This window comes from Neopsephotus bourkii, unplaced genomic scaffold (assembly GCF_033783945.1).
Source record: "Neopsephotus bourkii isolate Nb327-2 ecotype Australia unplaced genomic scaffold, CSIRO-AGI_Nbou_v1 NB_1780, whole genome shotgun sequence".
NCBI classification, from domain to species: domain Eukaryota; kingdom Metazoa; phylum Chordata; class Aves; order Psittaciformes; family Psittacidae; genus Neopsephotus; species Neopsephotus bourkii.
In genome coordinates, this window is record NW_026902254.1 from 293,492 (window position 1) to 313,115 (window position 19,624).

Sequence of the window (19,624 nt, forward strand, 5' to 3'; positions counted from 1 at the left end):
TTGCCAATCTAAGTCCACCTGAGCCACTTCAACCTTAGCAGCTTTATCCACTTGTTGGTTGTTCTGGTGCTCCTCAGTGGTCTGACTCTTGGGTACATGAGCATCTACATGGCGTACCTTCACCACCAGGTTCTGCACCCGGGCAGCGATACCTTGCCACAGTGCAGAAGCCCAGATGGGTTTACCTCTGCATTGCCAGTTGCTTTGCTTCCATTGCTGCAACCACCCCCACAGGGCATTTGCCACCATCCATGAGTCAGTATAAAGTACTGGCCACTTTTCTCATTCAGCAATGTCCAAGGCCAGCTGGGTGGCTTTCACCTCGGCAAACTGACTTGATTCACCCTCTCCTTCAGCGGTTTCTGCAACTTGTCGCTGGGGACTCCATACAGCTGCCTTCCATCTCCGATGCTTTCCCACAATACGGCAGGACCCATCAGTAAACAAGGCATATTCTCACTTTCCAGTCATTTATTGTACTGTGGGACCTCTTCACCATTCATCACCACCTCCTCTGATGATATTCCAAAATCTTTGTATTCTGGCCAGTCCATGGTGACTTCCAAGATTCCTGGATGACCTTGTTGTGTGATCAGTGTGACACACTTACTCCACACAGCACCAATTGCATGATGTGTAGAAGACAGCTTCCCCTTGAACATCCAGCCCAGCACAGGCAACCATTCTTCTGTTTTGTTGTCAGATACAGAAAGCTTCTTTTCCCCTTGAGAGTACAGAAGAGCATTGAGCAGGGTTCAGTAGGCACGGGCGAGGCCCCAGCACATTGCAGTGATTTGTGTCTCTCTGGAATTGTCAGGATAACAATATACTTTTTCCAAATATTTCACTAGTTTTTCCATATTCTGCACTTTCAGAAGGGAAGATCCAAAACACTGGAGGTGCCCACTGGCCTAGATACTTGTCCAAACAATTCCACACACCCTGCCACTCGTAACTATCCATCCTTGGGGCACATCTCTGTGGTATTCTTAGGTAGTTGTTTAACCTTAAGCAAGACCTGAACCACATTCAGCAACATGCTGAATTGGTTTGAAGGATATTCAGAATTTTTATAACCTTTCAAATGCTACTGTAATCAGCCTGGAGAAGGAAGATGTCAGAAGGAAGTAGGAGGGAAGGAGAGAAGAAAGGAAGGAAGATGTTTACTACACAGTTTGGCTCTTTTGAGGGGAAATGGTGAAAGATGTAAATATTAATATTTCCCAATAGATGGCTCCCAAAGTACAGAGGTGATGGCAATGCTGAGTACACATACCAGATTAGTGTCATGATCAGGAATTCTACATATCATAAATCAATACTATGAAGCACAACAAAATTATATCTTAGCTCAGGCCCCAGGGATGATAAACATCACCACAGGGAACAGTACTGCAGGTGAGGTGTAACATAACAACCCTGAAAACAAGTGCAACAACTCCTAGAACAAATAAATCAATATTGTGACCAGCAGCTATTAAATCAATACAATGAATGCTTATAATAAATTTGTTTTAACACACTCTAGTCAGACCTGTCATTATCTCGGCACTCTGTGCCCACAGTGGGTTTCAAAAAGGACTGCTGTGTTTTAACATCAGCTGGCAACTGTACCATGCAGCCATTTGCTCACCCCCCCCCCCACACAGTGGGATGGGGAGAAGTACTGGGAGAAAGTAAAACTACTGGATTGAGATAGGAACAGTTTCATAATTAAAAGAAAGTAAAATATGATGATGAGAATAATAATAATTAATATTATTAATGTTAATTATGAGAGAGGTATACAAACCAAGTGATGCACAACACGATTGCTCACCACCCACTGACTGATGCCCAGCCTGTCCCTGAGCAGCAATAAACAGCTTCCTGCCAATTGCAGTATAGAAACTTACCCCAGTTTCTATACTGAGCATGACATACTGTGGAATGGAATATCCCTTTGACTAGTTTAGGTCAGCTGTCCTGGCTGTGTTTCCCCCCAGCTTCTTGTGCCCCTCCTAGCTGGCAGAGCATAGGAAACAAAGTTGACTTAAGGTAGCACTACTTAGCAACAACTAAACCATCTTGTGTTATCAACACTTTTCTCACACTAAAGCCAAACCACAGCACTGTACCAGCTACTAGAAGAAAAGTAACTCTTTCCCAGTGAACCCAGGACAGTTGTCTGTACCTTGATGCTGTGGATTGGCATACATCTTGTTATTCACACCGCACACCTCCTAACCTTACTGGAACCAACAGGACCTATTCCCACTCATAGGGAACCACTTCAACTCATACAAGTGGTGCAAAAGAAGGCAGAGCACTTGACAAGCCTCAATTCCTAAATTTCTTCAATCAAGTCTCCTACCCAAGGCCATTTGTCAATTGTACCAAATAGGACCATCAATTACAGTGCAGGGCTCCAACTGAAAAGGTTTTACTGGAAACAGTATTTTTTAGAAAGAAAAGCAGGGGTCAGGCACACAGAGCAAGCATACATACAAAGGACAAACCAAACACACTAGAAGAAAAAAACATAATCACTTGAAGGAGGACTAGGAAAATCCCAATTTGAATTAGCACTTGTTTTTGATGTAATACTATACAATACCACGCTTTGACAGAAGGTGGGATCAAGTCAGTGAAAACTGACAAGTGAAAGAAAAGCAACGGAAAGAAACAAAGTTGAAGTACCTGAGCCGGCACAGGATGTCCCAGTTCATCATAGACACTCATTGTCAGGAGGCTGACAGAAAGCTTGACAAAGGTAGTGATGTTCCACGCCAGCGGATTATAGACAACAATGTACTGGTCAATGCCTGCGGCACCTTTGTGCATGCAAACAGACAAAACTATCAGCCACTAAAAGTACGTATTTTTAAAACGTGATATTAAAAAGCATTTGAGAGATCTGTCCAGGTACAACCATCTTACAAAATTTTAACAAAAAACCCCACAGTAAAAGTTCATGATTGAAAAAAGGACATTTTATAATACTTCACAAAAACCTCTTCTGCTTCGTTCGTCTATTCTTTACCCAAAACCAGACCATGTATTCAGAAAATGACGCCCGAGTTGAATGTAAATGCATCTAGTGAAAATAAGCAGCTTACAACTCATTGTCATGCAGTATTAACTTTATCAGAGATATACAGAAGATCAAATGGGAAGTCTAATCTAAAAACAACCCTGTAAAAAGCCAAATCAGTCTGTTGTACAGCCCACAGCACTGCTTACATTTTACAGTTAAAAAGTTTCCAAAGTTAAAGAGAATGCACAATCTTTAACATAGACTCCTTAAAAATTCTTTTATAGGTTTTACACAAGCTGGCAATACATTATAGCAAGAACATTTCTTAACTATGACTGCACTTCTTACTACGTAATCTTCTGCTGCACAGTAGGGTTAGTTTAGTAATTAATCCGATCAGCACCTCTTCCCTCTGTTTTACAGTTGAGATCTGATTCTAAGAGCCAGGTCTAATACACGCAGTGGGGTAGAGTTTCAGGTCTGGCAGATCTCATAAAGCACACAGGATTTTACAGCTGTGGTTCACAGAACTTAAGTGGTACAAAGTATGTTGACTGTTTTGGAGGAAAACACAGTAGTTTTCATAAGCTAGCCTTAAAATTGGAGAAGCTGTGTAAAAAGTACCTGGTATTCCTGAGTCTCTAACATAGACAGAAGAATAGACCTCGCCGTTCTTCTTTGCATTGTTCATGTCAAAGATTATGGAAGCCATTAGCTTCTTTACATTGAACATTCCGTACATCAAGTTGTTCATGTACATGTCCTTCACCTTGGGAGACTCTGTGCCTGTTATACCATCATGGTGCTGGACCTTACATTTAAGGGCAGTTTGAAAGGTTACAATGTAAGAGGACAACAACTTCAGGTTTTCATTTGCATTAACATGGTCCACTAACCTTCAGTCAGAGAACTTAATAAGCTATATTCACAGTTTAAACATTTTACCTATTCCAAATTTCAATAAATAGAACAAAATGGTCAAAAACCAGTTGCACACAGACTTCCCTCTCTATATATTCCTATTTTAATATTTAGAAATTACCACTTACATACTTAGAGGAAAAAAATGCAACTTACTAAAAGTAAGAATGGAGCAAAAATACCATAGCAAGGCAGGTTTTTCATTTCCTTCTAAGGTCTGGTCAATAACTTAGCTGAATAAATATTTATTACCAGCAAAAGCACTGAGGCCTGTAAATGGTTGATGGTATGAGGCTGATCACTCAGCTACTGAACTTTGAAGAAACAAATCTGTCCTTCCTTTTCTAACTTGTTTAGTTTTTTAATTATTTAAAAAACATTTTGTAAATGATAAAATTAACATTAAGGAAAAGAATTTTACATGTAAAGTTTGAAACCACATATTCTTTCACTGGCTGAAGAAAATATTTGCCAGTAACCATGTCTTGAATGCATGGCTAAAGGGCTAAAGTCATGTTTCAAGACTGTTTTTTGAAGAACTGTTTTATTTTTACTTATGACTTGCTAAAGGGAAATGTTTTTTTCTAAAAACATAAAAGCAACCTCAAGACACTCCAGCTGAAATTCTTAAGGAAAGCTTTGCTTGTGGGCAATTAACATTTTCATTCAAATGAAAAAATCAATCTTTACCTCTGAAACTGCCCATCTAAGGCTCCGAAGTTGCTTTAAGGCTTTACATTTGCAAATAGAGCCTGCTGGATATTTCTGGACATACTGTGTGAAAAAGGACTCTCCAGCGAAAAGCAGTGAACTTGCTCTCCTTGCAATTCCTTTTAACGTGCTCCGAGAAGTATAAAACCCAGTCCATGCTTGAAATGGTTCTGTTAAGAGTTGAACAGATCCAACACGTCATGATACCATTTCAGTTATCACTTATATGTTATTTATTAGACTAGTATGGTACAGCTTCTTACATGGAACCTGATGTAGGTTTAACATCAAACGGAATAGTCATTGACCTAACAAAGAAACACAGCCATAAGAGTGGACTTTGGAGAACTACAATCTTTACTACAGGCCTAGTAACATGAGTGTTGATTCAAAGCCACTGCCAACTAAGTTAACCTGTGCTTGCAGAAATTTCTTTGTGGACCTGCACAGAACAACTTCAGAAGTTTCACTGAAGCATATTTTACTACTTATTAATAAGTGAATTATAATCCTTGGTTAATGCTTGATACAATCTCTCTGCATTTCCCCCTTTTAGTCAAAGGGATTTATCTTAAATGCATTTCCTCAAAATGGAGTAGAAACAGTGATGTAACACAACTCCAAACCACTGCAGCACGTCAAAGTACATCAAAAGATGCCCTCAAGTGGTTAGTGGAAAGTATTTCAACAGTTAGTATTTCCAGTACCCCACAGAGTAAACTAAGAAAACAAGTATTTGATTTTAAAACCTCTAAATCTCTACTTAATGTGGGGAGGTTTGGTTGGTTTTGGGGGAAGCTGCAGAAAGTGCTTTCAGAAAGTGCGTACATGCAACCATAACAATCTGCTATCAAGGGTCAAAGGCAACAACTGGAAAATGGGATCTTTTGCTCAAAAACTAAAGGTGAAACTATTTTTGGCCTAAAAATGATAGAAGCTTGAACACAATGAACTCCATTTCAGTTCTCAAGGTTACCAGCAGAAGAGTCCCACATGCACACTAGTACAGAACAATGAATGTAGAGCAGAGAGTGGAAATACTTATCTGAGACTTAAAACTTGAGTTTCCAAGGCATACGCCAGAAATGACACTAAGCCCAATAAGTGACTCATAATAAGATGGCATAGAAAGAATAAGAGAGGATTAATCATCAAGAGGCAAAACAGTATGTGGGAGAAAGTGCACTCGAATCTATACTGCAATTGCTAGGCACAGTAAGCCGTTTGGGGAAGAAATTGCATCCATGTGTGGGCACCCACCTGGAACACTCAAGGTGCTGCCATTATGCAAGCTAATAGCAATTGACTACTGCCTGTAAATTATGCCAGAAAGACAGAGGCAAGAGCCCAGATGTAAGAGGATATTAGCAGTTAAAACTAGCAATACATTTATCTGCAAATTGTTAGATATGACATCATCCCTAAAGGGAGGCAAGTGAGCCAGGATCAGCCTATGCAATGATTCACAGGAAGCAATAGTTATTTTTATTCATTGAAAAGTTAACAGACATGTTATAGAATAGTCTGAGATACACAACCCAAGTGCCAAAAAATGTGATGAAGCAGCTACAATTATATAGACAGCTATATTAATGATACCAATGATATTCTAATGATAATCCAGGCAATGAAGCAAATTAATGAGTTTAGAAACTGAGAACTTAGCTGTGTCTTCTCTCTGCATACTTAAATAGGAGGCCTAAAAGGGTAAACATACTTGGGAAAATGATTGAAAGGGTGTTGGGTATGGCATGCTGTCTTTCCTATCTTCCCAGTACTTTTCAGCTGTGCTCGAAGAGCTAAGGTAGTACAACACATAAGCAAGCAAGCAACAAGCAGCTGCAATGAATGTGTGTCACATCATACTATGATATTTCAAAACTACAGGTGGTATTTTTACTTTTTGAGACTTCAGTTATAAATAACACTTCTCTTTTAACTCCCCCCTAGAACTTAAAATCGTTTTCTTTAACAAAAAAGACAAGACTTTCTCCTACAGGAGACTTTAGGGATTCATCTACATTAGTATTTTGCTTGGATCAGGAACATGTTTTCCAAGTGAATTTATGAGCCATCCTTACCTGCTATGCTTTGCTTTATAGAAAAGGTTAGTTTTGGAGTTTAAGGACTGGATGCTATATAACCAGCATTAATGGGCACTTAGTCCAGATTATATCCAATATTCCTGGAATTACATAGAGCATGGACATCAAATCCTCGGCAGCAACTGCTTCACTTTGACCACTCCTATTCCACTGTATTAACAAAGTACCCTAAGAGCTTTCAGACTGCTTTGGTCCCTGGGTTACCTGCCTTGCTTCTCCTTCAGACATTCACAGATTACGTCATGTCACGTTTCCCATCTGTAGTGGCTTAATCATGTAGTTTAACATATTAGCAACAATAAAACGAAATAAAGAAAGGAATAAACCCCACGAAATCCGAGTGATGCACAACACAGTTGCTCATCACTCGCTGACTGACACCCAGCCTGGCTCAAGCAGTGAGGGGTTCCTCTGGGTGACTCCCCCAATTTTCTATACTGGGCATGAGGTGCTGTGGTGTGGAATACCTCTTTGGCTAGTTTGGGTCAGGTGTCTTGTCTCTGCTCCCTCAAAGCTTCTTGTGCCCCTCCTCACTGGAAGAGCATCAGAGACTGAAAAGTCCTTGATCAGGGTAAGAGCCACTTAGTAACTTAGAAGATCTATGTGTTATAAACATTGCTCTCATGCTAAAGCCAAAACACAGCACTGCACCACCTACTAAGAAGAAAATTAACTCTATCCCAGCAAAAAACAGGACTCCATGTCTGCTCTAATCTATACATAATCCAGTTCATTTGAACAGTAATATCAGGACATTGTTTTATTTGGCTCTGCATCCATTTCTAGGTATCTTTCAGTTAACCAGTTTCTTTTCCATTCCCTGGATCCTAGAGCACTCTGTCCTTACTACAACTCATTTTTGGGGAAGAGGAAAGGCATAACATGCACATCTAATACTGCAGATCACCTAAGAGACTACAGGGTTTTTATGCACTACACCTTGTAGTGTAAATAAATGTTATAAAAGAAGTTTGGTGGTTGTTCTTTTTTTTTTTGTTTGTTTGTTTTTGTTTGGTTTTTTTTGCTTTATTTCTCATTTTCTCTATTTCCCTTTATTAAGATTTTAAATTTGTACATTTGAGGCAGACATTATGCAGTTGTGAACTTAAATTACCTGTTGAATATGGAAGAAAGTCTTGAGAGTCACGAATTTCCCATGTCAGATTCCTGCTATAAACAGCTTGGAAGTAATCGCCAACAGTGGCATACTGGACAGTCACTCCAAACTCAGCAGAATGCTTGTTAATATAATCCAACAAAAGGTCCATGTTGGAGTACTGAACAGATGCATTGAAGAACTGTTTATCACAGCCCTGAAATTCCAAAAACAGAACAGCCAAATGACTTTGGGTCATGTAATTTAGAAGGATCTTTTTTCACACTAACCTACGATAAAACAGTATTTCTTTTGATCTTGACTGCTCATATAAAAGTTATTTGTTACAAAAATATCAAGACCAGGTAGGGTTACTTGCACAGATCAGATGATAACTACCCAGCCTTACAGATAGGTAGAGGTATGTTGACACACCACATTATGCAACAGCATGTAATTTTATGGTAGGAATTGGAAAAATGCATGCATACATGCCTGGAAAGATAACCTTTGTTTCTTTTCAGACTGCATTTCTTCCACTTAGCAAAAAATGAGGAAGTTCTTATTTTCTGCTCTTAAGAATGCTTACAGCTTTAGGAAGTGCTGAGCAGACGACGTGATACAAAACAATCTGGACAGAGATGCCTGTAGAACAAATGTCACACAATGTACTGCTGATCCCCCTTCATGACAACAGACTATAGTACTCGTCCAAATAGTTGAGAGGTGATACACTGTGTATTAAAGCTTCTTTTTAAGCATGCTTGCACAACTTAACCACTCGGTGGATAAAGAACTGGCTGGATGGTCACACACAAAGAGTTGTGGTCAATGCTCAATGTCCAGCTGGAGACCAGTAACGAGTGGTGTCCCCCAGGGATCGGTGTTGGGACCAGTCATGTTCAACATCTTTGTCCCTGACATGGACAGTGGGATTGAGTGCGCCCTCAGCAAGTTTGCCGATGACACCAAGCTGTGTGGTTTGGTTGATATGCTGGAGGGAAGGAATGCCATCCAGAGGGACCTTGACATGCTTGTGAGGTGGGCTGATGCAAACCTTATGAAGTTTAACCATGCCAAGTGCAAGGTCCTACACCTGGGTTGGAGCAATCCCAGGCACAGCTATAGGTTGGGAAGAGAAGAGATTCAGAGCAGCCCTGCAGAGAAGGACTTGAGTGTGCTGATCAGGGAGAAAATGAACATGAGCCAGCAGTGTGCGCTTGCAGCCCAGAAAGCCAACCATATCCTGGGCTGCATCAAAAGCAGCGTGAACAGCAGGTCGAAGGAGGTGATCCTGACCCTCCACTCTGCTCTTGTGAGATGTCACTTGGAGTATTGTGTGCAGTTCTGGTGTCCTCAACATGAAAAGGACATGGAACTGTTGGAACAAGTGCAGAGGAGGGCCACGAGGATGATCAGGGGACTGGAGCACCTCCCATATGAAGAAAGGCTTAGAAAGTTCGGGCTGTTCAGCCTGGAGAAGAGAAGGCTGCGTGGAGACCTCACAGCAGCCTTCCAGTATCTGAAGGGGGCCTATAAGGATGCTGGGGAGAGACTCTTCATTAGGGACTGCAGTGATAGGACAAGGGGTAATGGGTTAAAACTTAAACAGGGGAAGTTTAGATTGGATATAAGGAAGAAGTCCTTTACTGTAAGGGTGGTGAGGCACTGGAATGGGTTGCCCAGGGAAGTTGTGAATGCTCCATCCCTGGTGGTGTTTAAGGCCAGGTTGGATAGAGCCTTGGGTGACATGGTTTACTGTGAGGTGTCCCTGCCCACGGCAGGGGAGTTGGAACCTGATTATCTTAAGGTCCTTTCCAACCCTAACTATTCTATGATTCTATTATTCTAACTTCTGCCTTCTGTTTCAACACAGATTGCACATACAAGTGTTTAAAAAAGCCATTGTTTAACTAAGGACAACTCTGTTCAACTACAGTAGTCAAACAGGAAAATGAGTTACTCAGCCATTGCACCACGTATATTCTTCAGTTATAAGTACTACAGTAAAGACATTGATTTGAAGCACAATAACATGTTAAGAAACCTTTTCCACATAAAAAGGCCAATACTGATACCTTCATGTCTCTGTGCTTGAGAAAGAAAACATTGTACAAGAAGTCAACACTGCTGTGGAGGCCACATAAAACCCTGATTTAATTTTCAAAATAAAGATGGTCTCAACAGTTTGGGTTGAAAACTCTAGCAGATGTTTTGAAAAAACAGTCTAGGAGGTTCTGTTTTCTCTGCAATCCCATCTTTCAATTCAACCTTAACCTTGATGATGAGCTGAATGAGTTGAACCTGATGAGTTCAATTGAACTCAAAGGCAAATACTCTCCCTTCTCTTTCCCAGATGAGAGGGCTACCCCCACCACTTCCCCATTTACTAGGTGTTTCAAGAAATTCCACTTCCAAATCAGAAAAGTTCTTCTACCCAGAGATCTTCTGTATGCATACAGCACAAACGGGAAACAACTTCAAACTGGAATGAGCTACTAAAACATTAAACCACACGCTGAAAAGTGCCTCAGTCGGTGCAGAGCAGACTTCCTAATGCTGACTCCCATTAGATTTGTGGGGAGGAAGTAAGATGTTTACCAGTCAAAACTACTTCACATTTACAGAGCACTACTTTCAACTCATGATCCAGGAAGACTTCCTCATCAAAAGTAGACACTTTGCACTACGGAAGGGGACATGTTAGGCTCCTAGATGATGCTCACACTGACACAAAACAGTAGCTGAGGAGTAGCGTAGCTCTGTAGAGCAAGGATATCCAGGAGAACCTGCTGTAGTCAATCATCACAGCCACTCACTATATGAAAAGAACTTTGCACAGGAACGCTATATGTTACAGTTAGTTCAACCACACAGGCCAAAAAACGCCTCAAGGATGAGTTCCACCCCTTAAGACAATACCCCTCCTGCTGTAGCCTCTAGAGAGGCAGGTTTGAACTTTTATACTGCCTCATAGCCCAATACCTTCTCCTGAACAACGAGGTGTTTTAAATCATGAATGAATACCTGTTTATCCATATAACGCATCAGAAAAGTCTCAAAAGTCTAGATGTGAGGTCTGAATTTCAATGGGAAGGTGTGTATTTCTTGATTTTAACTGAAGGGGAAAAAAACCCAGTAAATCCAAGTACTCCAAAGTATTTGTAATCATGAAAAAACTAGCTAAGCTTGATTATACAGACATGGAATAATAGTGTGTCTATTTCTCTCTACGTCTTTACATATAATTATAGAATGGTTTGGGTTGGAAAGGACCTTAAGATCACCTAGTTCCAATCCCCCTGCCATGCACAGGGGCACCTCATACTAGACCATGTTGTCCAAGGCTCTGTCTAACTTGGCCCTGGACACCTCCAGGGATGGAGCATTTACCACTTCTTTGGGCAACCTGTTCCAGTGCCTTACCACCCTCACAGTAAATAAGTCCTTCCTTATAGCATTATGAATGAATAACAAACTTGTATTACTTTGCTTAAAACTCATTAGCACAAGCACACAAATCAGGAAGTCAGAGGTTGAAGTTTTCTTGTATTACTGCAAAACTGCAGGTTTGGATCTAGGTGTTTGGAATTTATTTGTACTATTCAAAACTTCCTCCCCATTTCACCATACCACAACTGCAGAGTATTATATCCTACTTCTCCCTTCACTCTCTTAGAACAAAAATAAAAATCAACATAAGCAAGTGTCACAAACACAGGGGAAAAACAAATCAGTGACTCAGAGCTGCATCAGTCAGAAAACATTTGTTCTCTTTGCAACAACAGACATTGTGGTGAAGCAGCCACACACGTCCTCCTTCAATACTGTAATTATGAGACCTACAGCATCCATGAAAATTAAAAACCAGACTCTATATTCAGTTTAGGAAAAGTTACTGTTTCCTAAGGATGTAAAACCAGTGAGAGCATGTCAGTGCTATGTGTACATGCAGGACCTAATTAACACAGAATATTGCTGAAAAAAGTATTTTGATGACCAAGCTGGGCTATGCTTCAGTTTCTAACTAAAATATGAAGACTCTATGAGAAAATGATTACCAATCAGTTATAAAAGGCCTTGTCTACCCCATGGGCAATACATTTTCTTCTAATGCTATCATTTTTGTTAACACAGTTATGTTATGCTAGGGAGCTATGTAAAGAGATATTTAAATACACAAAACAAGGGGAGGAAAATGGGGAGCAATACTGCAAAATATAGTTTTGCAAGAGGTAATCTGCACAATCTTGTCACATTTTTTTCGATATTAAGTCGGGTGAAAGATTTGGTAAATAACTGGGAGATTGCAGAAGGAAATTCTTGCTTTTAAAAATCAGTGTTAATCATTTGGAGCCCACTTATTAGACAAGCAATTTCCATCGTATAGTTTGTACCTGCATTTTTGCAGTACATACAGCAACAAAGTATCATGTACCTGCTCTCCGTGCTGTAGGTGCACTTGCCACTTCCAAAGCAAATGCTGATCACTTACCCATGTGATCACTGGGCACTTACCCATGGCCACAAAACATCACTTGTTCGGAACCAGGCTGCTCTCTCCTTAATGTTTGCCACCATGGTTTGCGCATACAGATGGATGTTAGTATCTGTGACAGGGAGACTCATGTTTGGATAAACACCATCTTTCGGTGGGTCTGGGAAAGCTGCAAGTCCATTCCAATAAAATCCTGACCTAAGTAGAAGGAGAAAGCAACAGGCTATGAACAGGATTTATTCAATTGAGAAAAACACATGAAATGGTGCTGGGATAAAATGCAGACACACAGGGAATAAGAAGCAAAAGAAAAGCAGTTTATATTAATTGCTAATATTTAGGTTTTAGTGTTTATTGGGGTGTGGGGGCAGGGAAAAGGTCTAGTTTTCTTTTTGCACTGTGGAACTTTCCAAGTCCCTGCTGCTTGCTGGCACAGAACAAAGAACTCATAGGACAAAACAGCAAGCTTTGTAACAATGGGGATGATCCCCCAAGTAGACTTCATTTACAGAGTATTTTACTGGATAAGCCAGTGATCAAAATAAACATTTCAGAAGATCTTGAATTTTTTTCGCAAAGTAAATGGAAAATTTTAGTCACTTTAGTTTGTACACAGTTGATATACACAATCTTAGCTCAATATAATGCTGAAAATCTCCCACAGAAAATCAATTGGCAATAGCCAAGTCAATACTGAGTTTCCTGGCATTTTTCCAGGTAGGGAAACAGAAACCCAGTCCTGCTTTGGACATTTCCTGTTTACAGCAACTGATTTGTTTCACATTTTTATTCTATTTTGTTTTATAAGGACTGACATTATATATGTATCTCAAAGTTGTACCTGTGTTCCAAGCCTCTTGGTGCTAGAAAACATGTTTAAGTCTGTCAATATTTTGAAGTATTTTTAGTGCCTGTCAGTAGTATCACTTTTGAGCATTCCATTTTCAGGAACTGAGCAAATTTCATGTATTATTGTGGGTAGCTGGGGATACTTTGTAATCCTGATTCAGCCTTACAGAGTCTAGGTATCTCCTTGGCCTACTATAGGTCAGGAGAAAAAAGTAGAATACTGCTGAATGAAAACAGGCAAAGAAAATACCTAAACTCCGCCAGTATAAACTCTAAGAAGTGATCAGTATTTCTGTCTATTTAGGAATCTTCAGACCTGTTTGAAAAAGGTATTTGAGATGGGGTACAGTAGCTGTACTGATCCATAACATGGGTGAAGATCTCCTGTCTTTCAGATAAGGAAGGAGACCCCTGCCATACAAACTGAAGTTTCTGGAAAACAAAAAAGGTAAGAAATCATTACCCTTGATGACAAGGACAGAATACCATCATTAACAACTTAAGACTTCAGATTGCCCATCTTCACTTCCACCACTTGCTAATACTTTAGATGTTTTTACTTGAAACCAGCCAATAGTACCCCAAGCAAGGTCACATATTATGTATTGGAGGCTATCATATTGCCTCTCACTATTCATATTGATGGAGAAGAGGAGGCAGCATGCTGCCACCTTACTGCTAAAACCCAGATGTAAGCCTACCTTATCATAGGTAATACACCTCACTTGTTTCAGTGGGACTTGAACGCCTATAAGCTAAGAAAGATCCAGATGTGATCTGAATCACACTGTAGTCAATGGGAATCAATGTTTAATCAACTGAAACAGAATTTGTGCAGTTTTGGAAGCCTCCAGACTGTCAGGTGCCACGGAAAAAAAAAGAAAACCACAAAACCCAAAAAAAAACAATGGGAAAAGACTGTTAAAAGCTCATAAAAGATTTCATCAGGAAGGAAGTATCACAATACACTGCAAACATAAGGTGGTAGGTCCTGGCTTCACCATATTCTACGATTCTGTTGTCTTCTTCAGAGACACTTGAGCTTCACCCAAGATACATAAAAATTGCCTAATGTCCACCTCAGACTAGTGACAGCCCCTTATTTTCACATGATTTAGCGTATAACTGTTGACAGATTGGGGTCCAACACTGTGGTAGGAAAAGAAAAACATTTACTGTGCATGGGAAGCAGTGTGAGAGAAGGCAGAACAAGAAACAAAACTGAATTTGGTAAAAACTTGATCAGCTGCCACTCTAACTGACCAAGTATTATCAATTTTACAGGCACAAATAACTGTCCCAAGCATGACAACCACTGTAACCAACTTAGCCTTGCCCAACTGGCCGTATTTTGCATCTTCTTCAGTCTAGATTGTATTTTATCTTTAACGAGAAATCATGAAGACAGTACCTGACCATATTATTATACAGACTCAGTGTATTTCACCATTAACATATGCAATCAGCATGTCACTTTCAGAAGAGAAATACCCACATTTCCTTGCACAAAGCTGAGAGATGCTTATCTTAACTTCATGTAAATAGAGGCTGGTAATGGGTTGCACTCCTTTGGGTATTCTTACCTTGGTTTTCTGCATGTCGGCCTTCAGATCATAGTCAATTCGAGAAATAAGATGAGCATTAAAGCCAGCCAGAGCAAAAAGAGTTGGTGTTGTAGCTGAAGCTCCAAAAGGATCAACATGCCAAGAAAATTGAGGCCTGATCCCAAAAGTTTCGTACAAAAATCCATGGCCTTCTGCAAAACAAGATTTGTTTATGTTAGGAACACTTTTATAAGTTCATTTTATAAATTTACTAGGCATACACTATTACAGATAAGCAGTTAAAGGTTAGCTCTTTGTTGCTGTTTTCCAAAGCATTTAAAGTTTCAGGAATTTAATGATTCACAGCAGAAAGTTTCACGCTGACAATATTTATTTTGCTCTGCAAGTATAACTTATTAACATCATAAAAGATGAATAACAAAAAGGAATTATGATTAGAGACAGGCCTGGGAAAAAGTACTTAGATATAGCTTAGGTTAAAGCTAATAGCCAGGTTGGAGGCTGCATGAAAACAACATGCTGGGGTCTAATTTATGTTTGCCTAAATTATACCACCCATTCTCAGAAAAATCTGAGTCTCATATCAACAACAAAGGGACAAGGAAGCCATCCAGTAAACAAAACTAATATGAATACAATCCTCAGCTGTAAGAAGAAGAAAGAAGCCAAAGGTTAATTGCAATCGCAATACAAGATGTTAATTCCAACCAATGTTATTAATTTTGTATTGAAATGAGTTTCAAAAACATAAACCCTCAAACTAGAAAGACCAGACAAGAAATTTGGACAAACCATTTAAATTAAAATAAAATAACCAGCTAAGCAGCAGGTTTTATTCAGAAGTCCAGTATATCACACTAGGATCCTCCTCATCAAAAAATATAGTATAAATTTGTTGATCTTAATTTCATAGTTCTGGAATCATGCTCAGAACTATTTGAAAATACAACCTCATTTTCCCTATTTTGGACTAACTCCATTCCAAATTTTAATATCACAGTTGAATAACTTAGGTTGCAAGGCATTCTTTTTTCACTTCATCTTTCCCATGGGTAATGTCCTCTCTAGTGGAAATACTCACAATGTGTTTGTTTTAACTCTCCTGACTGAACCATATTTTAAGTGGAGTTTGCAAGGATCTCCCAAAGTCGGGTAGCTGAACAGGCAGGAGGAGACATGAAATGTATATCCGAAATGTCTGTACTGTCCTTACCTTCTCAAGATGAACTCCACACACAGCACAAGGACATACTGTGTGTATGACTGATCGTATGTACTCAAACTGAGTGGAGTGCTTTCAGGACAAATAAATGAGAATTTTAAAATCTATTAATATTTTTTGTTCCTGATGAATAAATTACCTAACCTGAATTGTCTTCAAAAAAACCTGTTTACACACAGAATGAAATATTAATGTTTTTTGCAACTACATTTAATGAAAGAAAAGCTGTATATGCATTTAACAATAGGAGTCTTCAGTTAATATTAGTGTGTTCTTTGGAGAAGTCTGGGTTCAGCGTACTAAGCCCATATAACAACCTTTAAACACAGGAGTCAGATGACAAAAAATATGTTCATCCTCTCTCTTCTTCTTGGCCAGAATGGGTTGTGGTGACTGAGATACAAAAGTTGCTGCTCTCCCTGTGCTCCCGATAAGCCCACAGATGAGGAACAATGTCAGTGGTGCTGCACAGACAGATTCAGCAAATGATAACAGTGTTTTCTGACTCTTTACTTTCCCATGTAGAAAGCTGCCCAGAGTGTAGTTCTGAAATGGGCAGGGTTTACATGAGTCATGACAGACCGCTGGTGCTAATATATTCCCTCCTGCCCCCAGAAGTATGCTATTCCCTCATGACATCTACAGCACAGTGGTGGCATGATTTATCCTGGGTTTTTTCATTAACCACACAGATATAAATCTAAAATATAAAAGACTCTTTAGACCATCAGATGAGAAGTGTAACATATAAACTGCTGGAAGCAGAAGCTTAAAGACTAAAATGGGAAGTAGTGCATCTCTTGGAAATATGCATCTATTTCTACAGAGGCTGGTGATCATGATTACAAAAAGGGGTTTCTTCACCAAGCAAGTCTTTCAACTAAGTTCAGATGATCTCAGTGACATTCTGTGGCCTATATTCTGCAGAGAACTTTCCCTAAACAATACAACCTCCTTATGCTCTTAATTGCTACCAAGCATTTTCTTCCAGAGTATTTCATATCTTCAGTTTTGCCATAACTATCTTCCCAAGATCTTAAGCTCTCAAACGCACACACTAAAGGCTGTGCTCTCCAAAGGAGTTTATAACTGACATTAATTAAACTGCAAAACAGCTTTCAATAACCCTTCTCCTTACCGCAGAACTGTTGAATTGGGGTTTAAGCAAAGATTTTTATACAGATAACCCACCAGCATGTAAGAAGCAAGACTTGCTTTAATGAGCTCTTAAAGAGTAAGAAAATAATAGTAATCTTCGGGTGGAGGAATGAAAAACAAACAAACCCCCCAAGGTCATAACAATGAAAAATACAAGTTAAATGCAAACATGCATACCCGTCAACTGTAAAATTTGATCATCAATTAGTGTCACAGCTTCATCATGCATCACTTGCCCTCCAATGACAAATTCCAGTCGTCCCTCCTGAAGCAACTGATGGACCTACAATATTGAAATTAAGGCACAAAGCATAACCATCATTTCAGTCTTATCCAAAAAGGCTGCAAATTCATTTCAGATCACAGCACATCACCTAGACACAAAACTTGTCAGGAAGGCATGCAGGACGAAAGTGGGATAAAAGGCCAACTGTACTGAGTGCTATCAGAAGGAGAAGGGTGGGTGGGTGGGGAGGAAGTGCTAAGTGCTGCACAATGCACTGATTTACCCAGCTTACACTGAAACCAGGTAGCAGGCACAAAGGATGCACTGTCAGGTAGATTCTAATCTTCTGGTGTTTCTCAATAGGGCTGTTACTGTGCCTTTATACTATCTAAACAGAAGACATGTCCTCATAACACTGCACTGCAGCAGTCTAGGATACTGCCTTAAGACAACTAGAGATGGAGATACTAGTGCTACTAGATACCAGAAGATACTAGTGCTGCTCCCAAAGTCTTCTTCCTGCTGGATCTGTCTTGGTTTAGTGAAAACACTGGATGGCCCAATAAGAGAACAATATGCAGCCCCATTGTCACGGTCTAAGCCCAGGCTGTAAAGCAGAACCACGCAGGCCTCTCGCTCACAGCCCCCCTTCCTTCCCCCTGCACCCACTCCCAGAGGGATGGGGAGGAGAATCAAAAGAATGCAACTCCCACAGGTTGAAATAAGAACGGTTTAGTAACTAAGGTATAACACAAATCACTGCTGCTACCACCAATAACGATAAGGGAAATAACAAGGGAAGAGAATACAATACCACCCATCCATACGCAGCCCAATCAAGCAGTGAGTCAGCCCTTCCAGCTAACTCCCAGTTTACATCCTGGGAATGACATGCTGAGTTATGGAACACCTCTTTGGTTAGTTTGGGTCAGGTGTCCTGTCTCTGCTTCCTCTCAGCTTCCCCTCCTCCCTGACAGAGGGACTCAGAAAGTTCTTGTCCAGACCAAACATTTGAGCAGTAACTAAAAACATCGGTGTTATGAGTGCTGTTCCCAGGCCGAAAGTCAAAACCACAGCACTGCACCAGCTACTAAGAAGGAGAAAAAATGATTGGTACTGCTGAACCCAGGACACCCATGCAAGCAGCAACGGCCAGGCTTCCAGGGTTTCCTTTAGTCTACTACTGTAACAGTTTGAGATTTATGGGATCTAGGAGAGAGATGGTGTGCCACCACACTGTGGCCACAAACGTATCCCTTCTTCTCTGTATGCATGTGCCTTGCCTTCAAAGCACAGACAGGTTGCTCAATTTGTGAGAGACAGAATGGTATATTAAGAAATATTTCTTTCACATGTAGCAGGTTTGCCTGCCTGATAAACCCACTGCTAACTTTCATTCTGGTCTCTTTCTCCTAGTTTAAAAATTGTCAATATATTATGACTTGTTCAGCTATTCAAGGATTTTTTTTTAACTTCAGCTACTAGAAACAGGCATGCTTGAACTGCATACATGTATTGAATTCCAAACATGTACTGCCTGAATGCTATGAAAGACTGTATGCTGACAAGTACAACTTTTAGCAATGCGCTAGAGGAAGTTGAGGGTGGTGGTTTGGAGGGAGTGAGTAATAGTTTGTGTCTCCTTCTAGAAGTGTTAGGGAGTCTTCTGTTTTTATTATAGTTACTTCACTACCTAAAACTTCAAAGATAGCTCGAACTTCCAATGAAGAAAGTTTATATAAAGAAAGTTTATACAAATATGTCTTTTAACCCCCACCCCTTTTTTATTTATTTAAATCTGTCATGCAGGGTGCCAGTTCCAGAGCTATTATGTTTATTTCCCCAGGAACCTTCGGTGTCTGCTCAGATATGATGCCAGATTGTCAATTTTGATTATAATCATTTCTCTTGTTCACAATGTTGTGAAAACGCTTCAGGGCTCAGCATTCCTAAATTAGTTCTAGCTGACTGGTGACTGATTAGCATGCTGGGAGACCAGATAACTGATATCTGGTGTCAGCACAGAAATGGTCCTGACCTACATTAAAAGCATCTGTGGCTATTATTCCCCATCTGGATGGATGTCCAAAATATACCTCTGATCCAAACTTTGGGACATGGAAATGTTTTTTTAACAGTTTTCTGTAACCACTGTCAGGCTGAAAACAATAAAAATAATTCAAGTAATTTAACTGATATCCAATCCTAGGAAAAAAAACAACGTCTTTAATGACAAGCACTTTTGCTTACCAGAACT

At 39.9% G+C, this 19,624-nt stretch overlaps 1 protein-coding gene across 2 annotated transcripts in view; it reads right to left on the bottom strand.

The window, feature by feature from the left end:
• Positions 1 to 19,624, bottom strand: part of MAN2B2 (mannosidase alpha class 2B member 2) — a 33,994-nt gene that overhangs the window by 8,724 nt on the left and 5,646 nt on the right. For both annotated transcript variants that reach the window (XM_061379892.1, XM_061379893.1), the window contains exons 3-10: positions 17,319 to 17,424; positions 14,780 to 14,952; positions 13,513 to 13,628; positions 12,368 to 12,545; positions 7,868 to 8,066; positions 4,628 to 4,818; positions 3,641 to 3,827; positions 2,680 to 2,813 (exon numbers count right to left, since the gene is read on the bottom strand). In XM_061379892.1, coding sequence (XP_061235876.1) covers positions 2,680 to 2,813; positions 3,641 to 3,827; positions 4,628 to 4,818; positions 7,868 to 8,066; positions 12,368 to 12,545; positions 13,513 to 13,628; positions 14,780 to 14,952; positions 17,319 to 17,424 — 1,284 coding nt within the window. The remainder of the gene's footprint in view (positions 1 to 2,679; positions 2,814 to 3,640; positions 3,828 to 4,627; positions 4,819 to 7,867; positions 8,067 to 12,367; positions 12,546 to 13,512; positions 13,629 to 14,779; positions 14,953 to 17,318; positions 17,425 to 19,624) is intronic.